The sequence below is a fragment of the Dama dama genome, chromosome 22 (assembly GCF_033118175.1).
Source record: "Dama dama isolate Ldn47 chromosome 22, ASM3311817v1, whole genome shotgun sequence".
Classification (NCBI taxonomy): domain Eukaryota; kingdom Metazoa; phylum Chordata; class Mammalia; order Artiodactyla; family Cervidae; genus Dama; species Dama dama.
Window position 1 is genome coordinate 9,206,096 of NC_083702.1, and position 14,433 is coordinate 9,220,528.

The window sequence follows — 14,433 nt, forward strand, 5'->3', positions numbered from 1 at the left end:
GTCTGTCTTACTCCAGTCCCCAAAGCTTTTCACATGCCACCTACCCATGAGTCAGAGAGCACAAGTGGGGAGCTCCCTGGCAGTCCAGTGGTTAAAAATGTGCCTTCCAATGCAGGGGATGTGGGTTCAACTCCTGGTCAGGAAACGAAGATCCCCTGAGCCACAGAGCAACTAAGTCCAGGCGCTGCAACTCCTGAGTCCACGCACCACAACTAGAGAATCCCTGCACCTCAGCGAAAACCCTGCATGATGTACCAAAGACCCCATGAATGGCAACTAAGACCCACGGCAGCCAAAGAATAAATATTTTTTAAAATAAATTAGTTGATTCAAAAAAAAAAAAACCAGCACAATGGACCCCCTGACATTTCAGATGTAGAATCTTCCCAGCTGAAACCCGGCTGACAGTGTGAGCTTAAGGCCCAGGCCAGGTAAGGAAGGGCGCTGACCTCTGGGTGAGTGGACCTCCGCCACCGCGGCCCGGCAGCTTACGGAGGGTCCCCGTGGCCTTCTGTCTCTCCAGTGAGTCAGGCGGTGACTCAGAGCCTGCCTTGGGGCTGGGGGAGGAGCTGAGTCAGGAAGCACCAAGTTTCAAAGGGCAGCTGGCTCTGAGCCAGGGCCCCTCAGCACCAGGGACTCCGGTGCTCAGAGCAGTCTGTCCCGGGCGGACCTCCCACACCACCCTGCTCCCACCTGGGCCTGCGGGTCCTGACAGCCTTTCCCTGCTGGCCTGACCCTGACACCTCCGTGTCCACCGTTCCTGTGGGTTCTTGATGGAGAGCAGGCTCCTGCAACGTCTGCAGATGCGATGGCTCATTTTTGGTTGTCGCAATAACGGAGGGCCGCTCCCTACCAATATTTAGGGACCAGGAAGAGCAAACGTCCTGGGCTGTGCAGGACAGCTCAGACCACACAGCACCATCACACTCCAAATGCCAACCCTGCCCGCACTGAGGAACACTGGGTTACGCAATGCTCCTTCTCTGAGCTCCCTCCCAGGAAGGAGGGGCGGGAGGGAGGTTTGTGGCTGGGAAAGAATCCTGGAGCCCTCAGCACAGGATCAAAGAATCCCACTATATCCCCCCAAGATCCTAAAGCCCAGCCTGAGTGCCCCATGATGGAGCCTCTGGTCCGTTCACTATGGAGACACGTGCCCAGCGAACCCTGCAGGAGCACCCACAATGTGCCAGGCACTCTGCTGGGTGCTGGGGTCCCGCCGTCAAAAAGTCAGGCTTGGTCTGTGTTCTGGTCGCCTGATAGTGCCCTGGACGAGACAGTGTCGATTCTGAGTCCCATACCAGCTAGGGACAACAAGTAAGAGGGGTGGAGGAGAAACCGCAGAGGGCTGCCCTGAGGAGGTGACACGTAAGTGGGGATTTGAAGGATGCAGCAAAGGATTTGGCCTGGTGAAGAGGGAAGGGAAGGCATTTCAAAGGAGAGAGTGTGTGAGAAGACCCTGAGGCCTGGAAGAGCAGGAGAAGAACCAGGGGAGCAGGGCAGGGCCTGGGGGCTGGTTAGGGCTCTGCTCTGTGCCTCCAAGGCCATGGGAAAGGGTGAACGGTCTTCATTGGGGCTGACCTGAGCCAAGGAGAGGCAGCGAGTAGAGGCAGGAAGCTCTGTAAGGAGGTGAGGTGGGTGGAGCCTCACCCTGCGTGTCGGGGTCACCTGCCAATGGTCCGGGCCCACTGTTCGCCATAGGCTCTCATCACCCCTGTGGTCAGCAACCCCCGAATGACTTGATCACTGGGAGCTGGGCCGCAGGCCAGGGTCTGACTTGAGTCTGTTTCCTCCTGCAGACCTCAAGTTCACACCCGAGGGCTTCCTGAGCCAGCTGGACACTGCACTGACCGCCCATGGTCATCAGCAACTTCCAGAATATTCACATCAGCAGGACGCCAGATCCTCATCCATCTGAGCTCCATGGTCCAAGATCTCCCAGGCCTAGCACCTGAGCTGGCTCACCGACATCACAGCCTCTCAGCCTCAGTCCAGATCGCAGGGCTCCTGACCAGAGGGACCGGCGGGGCCCCGGGCAGAATCCAGATAAACCCAGGCCCCACAAAGGATATGGGTTACACACCATCTTGATGCACCAGTTCCGGGGGCTGGTGGTCTGTCGCAGGCAGAAGAAGGCAACGGGGGCCAGGTCCGGGTGAGGGACTTCTGGGTCAACTCCGTCCAGGGGCTCTTCTGGGCCAGGAGGGGAAGGAGGGGGGCTCTGGGGCCCCGGCTGCTCCGTGACTCCAGGCTCAGCCACCGGGGCTGCGGCGGGGGAAGGGGGCGGCGGGGAGTTCTCAGCCATGTCGGCACTGAGCAGACAGCCCTGCAGAAGAAAAAGAGGCGGCACTTGGCAGGGGTGGAGGCAAGCCTGGCACCCGCCTCCCTCGACAAGGGGACATGGCTCAGACAGCCCAGCCTCAAGCCCCGCAGGCCCCTCTTCCACACTCTGGCCGTGAGGCTCAGAAGAGTTGCGGGCCTAGAGGCACGCAAGTTGGAATCCACTTCCAGGCTGGTGGTCTTGGTCAACCTTGGTGAACCTCATTCGGAGGAGATGAAATGTGGAGAGAATAAAACCTTCTTAGAACACAGTTGTGATATTGTTGTAAGATTTTTGGTTTTTGGTTTTTTTTTTTCAATAAGACCATAGTTGTATATTTATTGCATCGTCGAAGGTAAAGAAAAGTTACAGGAAAAAGGCAAGAGTTATTGGAAAGACAGACATTGCCAGGATGACGTGTGCTACAAAGCAGAGATGCCATGGGACCTCTAGGTACCTGAGCAAGCCGGGGTGGGATCAGAACAGACTTCCCTGAGGAAGTGACCCTTGAGCCGAGACCTACAGGTGAGCCCAGGGACACCCCACCCACCCACTGCTCCACAAAGCTGAGAACCCAGAGAGACCTCACACACCAACCTCTTGGTTTAACAGCTGGAGAAACTGAGACACAGAGAAGGAAGAGGACAGACACAAAGTCAGAGACAGAACTCCATGAGGGCTGGCTTCCTGGGTGTCTCAGAAGGGCCCTCTGCTTGGTTTAATGTTCTGCTGTCACGAACTTGAAATCCTTAATACTTTTCCATCAAGGGGCCCACATTCTCATTTTGTGCTGGGACCTGCAACTCACGTAACTGGTCCTGACTTCCACACAGAGGTACTTTGACAGCCTGGCTTCATCTGATGCTCATTACAACCCCAGAAGCCTTATTGGGCCCATTTAGCAGATGGATAAACTGAGATGCAGGGGGGGCATGCCCAGGTTACACCTGGGCACAGGCTAAACTAGGGCATGTCTAGAGGCCAGAAGCCCAGCACCAGCCTCCGGATTCAGTGACAACTGACCGTGGCCTTGCTCGGCCCCTCCACAGGCAGTCAAGGGCAGGGCCTGCCCCTGCCCACATCGCCCAAGAGGTTAACAACCCCTGAATCCTCCTCCAGGGGAGTCTCCTGGGCCCTGACACCCTGGTAGTGCCAGGCTGGGCAGTGGGAGTCAGGGATGCGCGGTACCCCCACCAGCTGCAGCCTGTGGCTGCTAAGCTGTCAGCTGGACCACCCAGAGCTGGTACATTTGGACATTTCTCTGGCTCTTGGGGGGCAACAGGCAGGAAGTGGCACCTCCTGCCTCTTCGCACGGCTGGTCAGCGAGGCCAAGTTTTCTCCTGAGCTCAGAGCTTTGCTCTCGGTTCTAGAAAACCAGCCATGGGCCTTACATAAGCTCCCAGGCACCTCGGCCCGCCACGTGTCAACCACTGGGCGGAAAAACATCCTGTCCAGGGTGGCTGCAGGTCTGCTCATGGCCATGCCAGCCCGAGTCCACCGCTCCCCACACTGGCCCCGCGCTCTTGCCAAACACTGCCTCATCCCGACCTGGGGCACAGGCTGCCTCCTCTCCCAGGTTTCTGCTTACACGACTACCTCTCCTGAGAACACCCTCTCCCCATCTCTCATCCTCCCTTCTCCCAGGCCCTGACGATTCATTCATTTGCTCAACACTGATTTCCTGAGCACCTACTATGTGCAGGCAGTGTGCAGGCTCAGGGGCTACATTGGTGAAGAAGCCAGACTTGGCACCAGCCTTCATTCCAGCAAGGGAGAGAGGAACACGGGTCAATTCATTTTTCTCTCTAGGCTTCCAAAGCTCTTATCACCACTCAACATGCCGCCTAATTTATGTATTTACATATTTATGATTTAGTGTCTGTCTCCCGTCCTGAAAGGGGGCTGCAAGAGAGCAGGGACTGTGGTCTGCATCGTTCACCCCAGTGCCTGGACAGTGCCTGGAACATAACAGGTGCTCAGCAAACAGTCGGTGACTAAATAAGTAAAAAGCGCTGGGAAGTAAATAAACAAGGGAGAAAGGTGGGCTTGGGAAGAACCCATCTTGCCCTCTAAAGACAGACCTTTACAATAAAAACAAGAATCTGAGGCACCAGCCATGGGTGCTCGGTGGGAAGAGACCTCCAGGTACCAGGAACAGCTGGTGCATCTAAGGAACAGAAATGAGGCCAGTGTGGCGGAGCTGGCACCAGGGAGGAGGGATGAAATTGAAGAGTTTGGCAGGGCCCGTTGTGAGCCCACGGAAGGAGCTTGGGTTTTAGTCCAAGTGCAACAGGAAGCCACGGAAGGGTTTATGCGGGGCGTGCTGTGCTTGGGGCTGTGTTTAACCCCACCCCTCTGTGCGCTGAAGGGAGAGGAGGTGGAGAGGCAGGGGAGGACCAGAAGGAGACTGGGAGGGTGGGCTGGGCTGGCCTGGGATCCTGGAGGAGGTGAAAAGAAAGGGGTGGCTCTGAGGCATATTTTATAGGCAGGAGAGCCTGGCCTGGCATTGGCCCCGATGCCACCTCGCCCAGCTCCGCCAAAGCCCTGCTGGGAACAGCAAAGGTGGTAACGGCTGCCGTGGCCTCTGGGACCACACAGAACCACCTCCTCTCCTCGCTCTCAGCTCATTCCACTTGGTACTAACTTGCTCTGTGCCTCACCTGGCCCTGTGTAAAGCTGTCACACCGTGTTGTCCCTTGCTTTCACGCCTCTCCTCCCACACTGCAGGGCTCTTACAGACCATGACTGCCAAGGCCACCAATCCACTCCCCACTGTCCCGCCCAGCCTCCACCCTCTGACCTGCTCCCCCATGACCCTCCGGGCCATCTCCTGCCGGCCTGCTCCCTTGCAGCTGCCCAGGCCATAGCTCTCTGGCTTCAGCTCTCCCTTCCCAATCCCCTCTGCTCTGTGCCAGCAGCCCAGCTCGTGTCCCCAGCTGCTCATGTGTCTGTGGCTGAAGGTTCTTGGGGAGTTGGCAGCTGGGCCCCCCTGGGCTTTGTCCTGTCTGCAGATGGAGCCTCAGAGAAAGCAGACCACTCGCCTTAGGTGGTAGGCAGCATTGATGAATTCAAACTCAGGTCCATCTGGCCCCAGAGTCTGAGCTGCCTCCACGTTCAGAACCTCCTTCCTCTAAGTGCTCCCAGGGTGGCCCCACAGGCAGTGGTGTGTGACTAGACTGGCTTCCATGACTAGGGGCAGGATCAGGACACCCACCCACTCCTGACTCCACTGGTCTCTTGGAGTCTTAGTTTTTCTCTCTGTGAAGCTCAGCCTTGCTCCTGTCTCCCTCTGCAGGCTCCTGTGAAGAGTCAAAGTGACACAGATGGAAAGATGCTATAGGACCCATGAAGGTGGTTGTCCAAGCAGGTATGGGGCCAGCGGCATCATACCCAATGACTGTCATGACTGTCACCCTAACCGTCTCTTTGCTATCACCACCACCTCCACCATCACCACCACCTCCACCATCACCACCACCATCATCATCTCCACCATCACCATGACCACCATCATCATCATCTCCACCACCACCATCACCATTATCTCCACCACCATCATCACCACCATCATCACCTCCATCATCACCACCACCATCATCATCTCCGCCATCACCATGACTACCATCATCATCATCTCCACCACCACCATCATCATTATCTCCACCACCATCATCACCACCATCATCACCTCCATCATCACCACCATCATCATCATCTCCACCACCACCATTTCCACCATCACCATCACCACCACTACCATCACCACCACCACCATTACCATCATCTCCACCATCATCATCATCTCCACCATCATCATCATCTCCACCACCACCATCATCATTATCTCCACCACCATCATCACCACCATCATCTCCACCATCATCATCATCTCCACCACCACCATCATCATTATCTCCACCACCATCATCACCACCATCATCTCCACCATCACCATCACCACCATCATCATCATCTCCACCACCACCATCATCACCACCATCATCACCTCCATCATCACCACCACCATCATCATCATCTCCACCATCACCACCACCATCATCATCTCCACCATCACTATCACCACCACTACCATCACCACCATCACCATCATCACCACCATCACCATTACCACCATCACCACCACCATCACTATCACCACCACTACCACTACCATCACCACCACCACCATTACCACCATCACCACCTCCATCATCTCCACCATCACCACCACCACCATTACCATCATCACCACCATCACCATCATCACCACCACCACCATCATCATCATCTCCACCACCACCACCACCACCATCAGCAGCAGCACCATCATCTCCATCATCACTACCATCATCACCTCCATCACCACCACCACCACTACCATCATCACCACCATCATCACCTCCACCATCACCACCACCACCATCATCATCTCCACCATCACCACCACCATCAGCAGCAGCACCATCATCTCCATCATCACCACCACCATCACCACCATCACCATTCCCACCACCACCATCACCACCATCATCACAGCATCACAGAGGCTCTGAGTCTGACCCTGTACCAGGCAATGGGCAAAGGGCTTCCTATGCACTGTCCATGTTGATTTCCACCACAGTCCTATGATATACACACCATGCTTATTCCTACTTCATGGAGAAGGAGACTGGGGACCAAGGAAGTCCAGCAGTGCCTGAGATCATTCAACCAGGATAGGGCAGAGTCAAGTTCCAGGCCAGGTCTGCCACCCCTGAGCCGAAGCCCACTGAACCATCACAGGCACCACCTTGGGACAAAGAAAGGTGCCCTGGAGCCCATCTTTCCCTCCCAGTTGAGTCACCAGGCAGTGAAGTTACAGCTGCTTGTCCAGCCAAGATCCCCAGTGTTTGCAAAGGCCCCTCAAGTCTTCCCAAGTCTCTGGGGGAATCTGCCTGCCAGGGTCTTTCCGCAGGCACTCCAGAGCCTTTGGAGTATGGTATGGGGAAGCCTTGTTTCTGCAGAGCCCAGAGTCCTGGTGGAGAAGACCCCAAGGCCTGACAGAGTCACCCAAGCCATGTGTGTGCATATTTGTGTGTGTATTCACAGGTATACACAGGCCAGCAATTGTTTATCCCTTTGTCAACAACCACACATCAGCTAATGTCACAGCTCTAAGAACAACAGATTCATTCTGTGAATCCTCGAATCCAGGAAACTCAGAATCAAAATGTCTTAGAATCACCCAGAACGAACCTTAGAGACCCAAGATATTAACTATGATAACCTTACACTCTATAGTGTATGCTTCAGAGCACCAGAGCTGGAAGCCAAGACTTGTATCAGAGTCCCAGTTCTGACACCAACTCACCTTAGCACAGGACAACCTGGCAGGGACCTCGGATGCCCTGTCTATAAAATGAGGCTGTTGGCTGTTCTGAGGTGGGGCCGCTGGGAGGATGAATGGGGTAACACACACATCAGTACCTGACCACGCCACCAGCCACTGGGCCGGAGCACAAGGAGCCTGTGATGGTTTCCCAAGCATGTTAGCGCATCAGCTGCAGGATTCCAGAACCCTGTAACTCAAGGGTCCCAGAAACACAGTGGCTCCAGATTTCTACACAAGGAGTTTCTGAAAAGACCGAGACCCCAAAAGTGACCTAATCATCACCACACACACTCACCAGCACAAGATAACACAACCACAATCACACACAGAGACATACCTACAATCACACACTCACACCACACCCAGTCACACAGCCAGATGTCTTACACATTGTCACAGTCACAGACACGCACACACACAGACACACACTCACCATGATACACACTCACATACACATTCACTCACACAAACATGCACGCACACACTTCACACACTCATTATCACACACGCACAAACACCACACCCTCCAATGCAGAGCCTGGGGAAAAGTCTCTATGAGGCTGCGGGAAACCTGCCTACCAGAATCTTCCAGCTGGCGTCTCAGAGCCCCCCGCACCCTCTGTCTGCTCCCTCTTCCAGATGACAGCCTAGCAGATGTGTGACAACCACCCGCCCACTCCCAAACCTCATCTGCCCCAGGCCTCTTGTCACCAGTTCCCTCATCCATTTCTTGGGCGACAATTTTCAGATCATCTGTTCCTTGGGACCTCTCCCCAGTCATGCTAGAGTCTGCCGACTTCACCCCTGCAAGGGCTAGACCAGGTTTGCACCACGTCACCCAGAGTAGAGCAGACAGGTCTGCTGCCTGACTCTGCAGAGATGGAGAGGGAACTCTCTTGATGCAGTCTGGGAGCCTAGCAGCCAGACTGAAGCAACTATGAGGCGTGTGGTCCACGAGTCTCCTCTGATCTTCTTCAGAGCAACGGCAGCCAAGTCAAGGCTCCTCTAGCCTAAAGAGGAATGGCTGAAATCTGGCCTCAAAGTGCGGGACCTGACACTAAACCCACTCTGGTCTGGCCAGCAGAGCCTGCCTACATACTGCAGTCACCTTGGTTCTATCACCAGAATCAGCAGCTCGCCCTCCCAGGCTTGCTGCATTCGATGAACTGAATGAGCAGCCCCTCCAGGACAGCTAACAAGACTCACAGCCAACACTGTTTGTTGAGCACCTGCTATGTGCCAAGCACTTCTTTACAAACCAATGAAGTATGCACTTTTGCCCTCTCCAATTAGAGGTGAAGAAATCGAGGTACAGAGAGATGCAGAGATTTTCCCGAGGTCAAGAGCTACTTAGTCAAAGAGCTCGGATTTGGATGAAGGGGGTTCAAATCCAGGTTCCCAGTTAAAGGGTTGCCCAGGCCAGGCTGTAGACGGAAGGCTGAAGTCATGCTCTCGCCCCCAGGACCTGTCCATGTGTCTGTCACTAGGCGTCATCATTTGTTTGTCGGCCCTCGGCCTCGCGACAAGCCCCAGCAAGTGGGGCTGTGTTTGAATCTCCATCCGTGTGTTTGAACATCTCCCAGCTGGTGACTCTGCTGATCATTTTTCAGTCCCTCTGCAGGAAGTAGGGCCTCGGTCTTACTTCAGCGAACCAGTCAGGGTGATGGTGGCCCCTGACGGAGGAAGAGCGTTCTAGCAGAAAGAACCCTGGGTCCGGAGTCCCAGCTCCACCTGCTCTGCATCGTAGTCACAGCAAGCTTCATTTCTCTTGTATAAAATGCAACATAGGGTCCTTTCTCTGTCTCTCAAAAGGGACAGCGAATGGGGAAGGAGATTCAGAAAGTACCTTAAGGAAAAAAGGCAGCTTCCCTGTACCAGGCCCCGTGCTAGGCACTGCAGAGACATTTCTAAGCCTCACCAAAATCCCTTAAGGTGGATGCTATTTTCCCAATTTTACGGGAAGCCGATGCTCCCATGATGCTAAGTGCCTTGCCCCTCGGGGGCCAGGCCTGTGACCCTGCATGGGCTCATGTCTCTCCCAACTGGGACAAGAGCTGAGGGATCCAGGGAGGAAGCCTGAGTCCCTGGACCAGTGGCGAGTGAAGGGCAGCCCTGACTGCTCATCAGGGCCGGTGGTCAGTGGTGAGAAGGAAAACCCTGACACTCTTCTCAGCGAGACTGCCCAGGCTAGAGTGCAGGAGAGGGGGAACTGGCAGAGTGAGGGCCTCCGAGATGAAGGGAGAAGGTCTGCAAGGCAGGACCAGGCCTGTACTGACCTTGGCCCCAAAAGACTGTGGCCTCCACCCTGGAGAAACCACTTCCCTCTCATCTTCTCCTGCTCAAGGAGCCCCAGAAGCTCCCAGCACTTGCTCCCAGGGTACCCAAACGCCTTGTGCTTCCAAAGCCTTCCATGATCTGCACCCTTCCCCATAGGTGCCAAACACAGCCTGGTTCTCCTTTCTGAGCGTGCACAAGGAAAGCAGGCCCTATGACCAGGTGCCCACACCTGGGCACCTGGCAGGGGGATGCCCCAGACCCCTCCTAGGGGCACAGATGCTCTGAGCCTTCGTCTGCTCCCCTCTGTTCACTGCTACATCCCTCCAGCGCCCAGATCCGGGCTTGGCACATAGTAGGTGCTTATCAAACCCAAAAGAGAGAAGGGAATCCAGGAAATCAGATTTGTTTTCTTCCCTCCGTAGACTGGCAGCCATGAGGGGGAGAGACTCAGCCCACATCTTCCTGGATATGAGGATCCACAGATCCACGAACGTGCGGACACACAGACCCATGAACCCACACATTCACCGGCTCGCAGACACTTTACACCCACAGTCCCACGGACCTAAAGGCTCGCAGACCCACACACTCACACATTCACAGAGATCCACGGATGACGGAGCACGGGTCCACAGACCACACGCTCCCAGCTCCCTGGTCAGTCTCTGGGCCTCCAGCAGAGCCACATGCCGGACTCCCACAGGCAAGAAGGACTGAGGTCACTAGCCAAGAGCACCTCCTGGGGACTTGTGGGAAGAAAAGGCTCTGCAGAAAAGAACCAGAGGGTGAGGAGAGGTCAGAAAGGAGCAAGGGGAAGGGCGGACAGAAAGGAAGTGGGGAGCCATAAGAGGAGAGGGGATGGAGGAGAAGGGAGAAGAGCGATGCACCCCCTGCCGCCCCCACCCAGCCGGGCAGCCTGTCTTTCCAGACATAGTTCTGAGCGCACTGACTGGGCATCCGGTGAACAAGGCGGCCCAGGAGACAGGCAGGAACCAAGGAGCCTCAGGAGAGCCCGTTGTTACCTTGTGGCCTTCAGAAGCTGCCGGGGCAGAAGCCCCTCGAGGGTGGGGGAGGGACAGAGAGGGCCCAGAGGCAGACTTTCCGGGGGAGCCCCACTTGGGGCACAGGGTGAGGGGGTCAGAGATGGCAGTGGAGGGGGACAGGGGGAGGAGAGTCGGAGGCGACTCCCCCCCACCCCCTGCTGCGGGTTCGGGATGTGGATCTGGGTCCAGGACCCCTGGGAGGCTGCGGTCACACGCCAGTCCCTGAAACTGCTCCCAGCTTGGCTGCGGGGCTCGCGAGGGGCAGGCTTGTCTGGAGCCAGCACGAGGGAGAGGAGAGGGGGGTGGTTCTGGCAGCTACCTCCGCCCCCACCTCCCCACCCAAGGTCAAGGGGAATCAGGGCACAGAGAATTGCTGCGTGGTGCCCCCTGGTGGGCCTAGAAGATGCCCTCTTGGAAGCGCCTGGAACGGAGGTGGAGGGAAAGGGGGTGGAAGACCTCCATCAAAGCAACTGGGAGAGACCTTCAGCCAGGCTGGCCGCCCCTCCCCCAAGCTGCCCCCCACGGAGCTCCAGCGGCAGCCTTGGGCAGCTCTGAGCAGCCAGACAGGGAGCCCAGAGGTCCTGGAGTGGTACCCAGGCCCCCGGGGGGTGGCAGTGTTGGGGGGCGAGGAGAGTTTGGCACCAGCCAACTTAACACTCCCTTGGGATGGGGCTCTTCCCTTTTCCTCCCCCAGACTGCAGCCCCAGAATCGTCCCAGCTCAGTGCCATCTGCCCTGTCACCCCTGGGTCCTCCCCCTCTGGGCTCAGCACGGATGCTGGAGGAGGGAAGGGGACAGGGAGATCTCCAGATGCCCCAACCCAGTCCCCATCCCAGGCCAGAGGGCCTGGAGCCTGAACAGAAAGTTTGTCCTGAAGGGTGGACAAGTTTCCAGGGCCAGTCCTGGGGGCTGAGGGGAGACACTGATCTGAGTGGTGGTCTGCCAGCGTGGACAGGGCCTGAGGAGCTGGCAAACAGCCCAGCTCCTCAGCCAGACCCCTTCCCGCGGGCCCCGGCCCACGGACCCACAGCACCATCTGCACAGCACCCTGGCTGGAGACAGGGCCAGTACCTGCTGGCTGAGTCCCCTAGGCAGCAAGAGACAGCAGGACAGACCAGCTCCCTGGTCAGGCCATCCTGAGCACCCCAGCCCCTAGGACGCCGTCACACGGCGTATCGACATGTCAGACCTGATCACACCCCACAGCAGACGCAAGCAAGCTTCTTCTCGCTTTCTCTCTCTCGCTCACACACACACACACACACACACACACACACACACACATGCACACACCTGGCCCCAGACCACAGACTCCCAGGGCCAGAATACAGCTCTGGTGTGTCTCCAGAGGCCAACCTCTTTCACGACTCAAGAGCCCCCAGGACCCCTAAGGGAAAGAAAGAAAGAAGCAGAGCAGCTGACTGATGCATCCACCTGGGCCCAACTAAGAGCCCCCTCCAGCCAGGCATCATGCCCTCCCCCCAGAGGCCTGCCCACCCCTGCCAAGGCCTCCTGCCCCCGCCCCACATCCTACACACACACCACCCAGCACACAATTAAACCCAGTCATCATAAACACTCATTATATAACCAGCCCCAACCTACTGAGGTTTCCTTTTACCCCCTAGAGTCCCAGCTCCGACCCCCGCCCGGCTTCCCACAGCAAGGCTCTGGGCACCCTCGGGGTGCTGACCAGGGAGGGGGCCGGCCGGCTCCCACCCCGGCCTCGAGGAAAGTTAAACGCTGCCTGGGATTCCCCCCCATTCAATCCCCCTGCGGCCGCCCTGCCTCCGCCAACACTCCCAGCTCAGCCCCCTGGACACGGGCACGAGCTCCGGTCCCGCCGGCCGCAGAGCCGCAGCCGCGGAGGGACAGCGGGATAGACGGACAGACAGCCTGGGCACCCCACCCCACCCCCCAACCCCAGACCGGCAGCCTGACTTGTTGAATAAATTTCTGCAGCGCTGGCTCAGCCGGCTTCAGCATTGGCACGGAGAGAACTTTCGTGGCCTTGGAGAAGGAACCGGTCAAAGTTTCCCGTCCTTCCTCCCAAGGCACCTACCCCCAAGGCACGGGGTGGGGGGCCGACCTGATGGGCACGCGCGGGTGGGGGGACCGGTCCCCAGAAATAAATAAACGCCCCAATAAAGAACACGACGCGCCAAGAAATTGGCAGCGGAGCGGAGCCCTCCCTTGCTTCCCATTCCCCGACCACCACCTCCAACCCCACCCCCACCTACCTTGGCATGGACTTGGCCGGGCCGCGGAGGTTGGGGGGGGGGGGGTCGTCCACGTTAGAGCCGCGGGGGCGACGCGTCCCCCGAAGCCGGAAATCGAGGGGGACCCGCAGCCCCGCCAGGCGCCCCCCACCAGTTCAGGATCAGCTGAGCCCCTGGGACGCTCGGGGCGGCGGGCGGTGGGCGGCGGGCCCGGGGGCCCGGGCCATGGCGCGGGGAGGCGGCGGGCTGGCGGGAGTGTTGCGCGGCTCCGGCGGGAGGCGAGAAGCCGGCAGCGCGGACGAGCCGCGGACCGAGCCGGAGTTGGAGCGCGCGGCGGGCGGCGGGCGGGCGGGAGCGCGGCGCTCCCGGGCAGGGGCCCGGGCCCGGGGCGGGGGCGCTGCGGGGACCGTGCGGCGGGCAAATGCCCGGAGAGGAGCCCGCGCGGGCGACCGCCCGGGGCGGGGGCGCGGGGTTGGGGCCGCGTTCCTCGCCCGGCTCGGCTGGGCTCGCGCCTCCGGCCCCGGGCTTCAGGCGCGGGGTCTGCGCGGCGGGGGCTGCGGAGGAGCCCGAGCGCCCGGCGGTGCGGGGACGTGCGGCGGCGGCGAGACCGAGCCGCGCCGCGTGCGAGGCAAAGCCGTCCTTATACTGACACCAAATGTCTTCGGGGAAAGCTGCAGGCGCGGGACGCTGGAGGGGGGAGGCGTGGAGGCGACAGACAGACTGACGGCGGCGGCTGGTGAGCCCCCTCTTCTCCCAAGAGGACAGGAAGCCCCCTCTAGCCTTGAGGCCACCTCCTCAACATTCAGGGTCGTGCCTGGGGGAGGGTCCTATCCCCTCCACAAGGGGGCTGCGTCATGCATTAAAAAGGGAGGGACCCCATTACTGACCCGGTGCCTGGTTGGCCACATTACTGTCCGGATTCTAACAGAGCTGCTGTGAGAGGTGGGGAGAGGGTCCTCGCTGCCCCGGTGAGGGGCTGCCCGTCTAAGACCACCAGCTTCTCCAAGGTGGAGCCCGGCTTAGAACTCAACTCCAAAGGTTCACTCCACAGCACAGGCAGCCTCCCCTCCTCTCACCCACACCCAGCTTCTTCCCACTCTTCAAGGCCTGGCTGAAAAGCCACCTCCTCCAGGAAGGCTTCCAAGAGGGCTCTCAGGTGGAACGGAAGCCTCACTCCAGCTGCAAATGCCCCAGCCTCACCACTTCC

General features: G+C 58.2%; 1 protein-coding gene across 1 annotated transcript in view; it reads right to left on the minus strand.

Annotated features, from left to right (window-relative positions):
- The window catches only part of CACNA1I (calcium voltage-gated channel subunit alpha1 I), a 106,732-nt gene extending 104,430 nt beyond the window's left edge, over positions 1-2,302 (minus strand). The window contains exon 1 of the mRNA XM_061124040.1: positions 2,070-2,302. Coding sequence (XP_060980023.1) covers positions 2,070-2,302 — 233 coding nt within the window. The remainder of the gene's footprint in view (positions 1-2,069) is intronic.
- Positions 2,303-14,433: the final 12,131 nt, after the last annotated feature.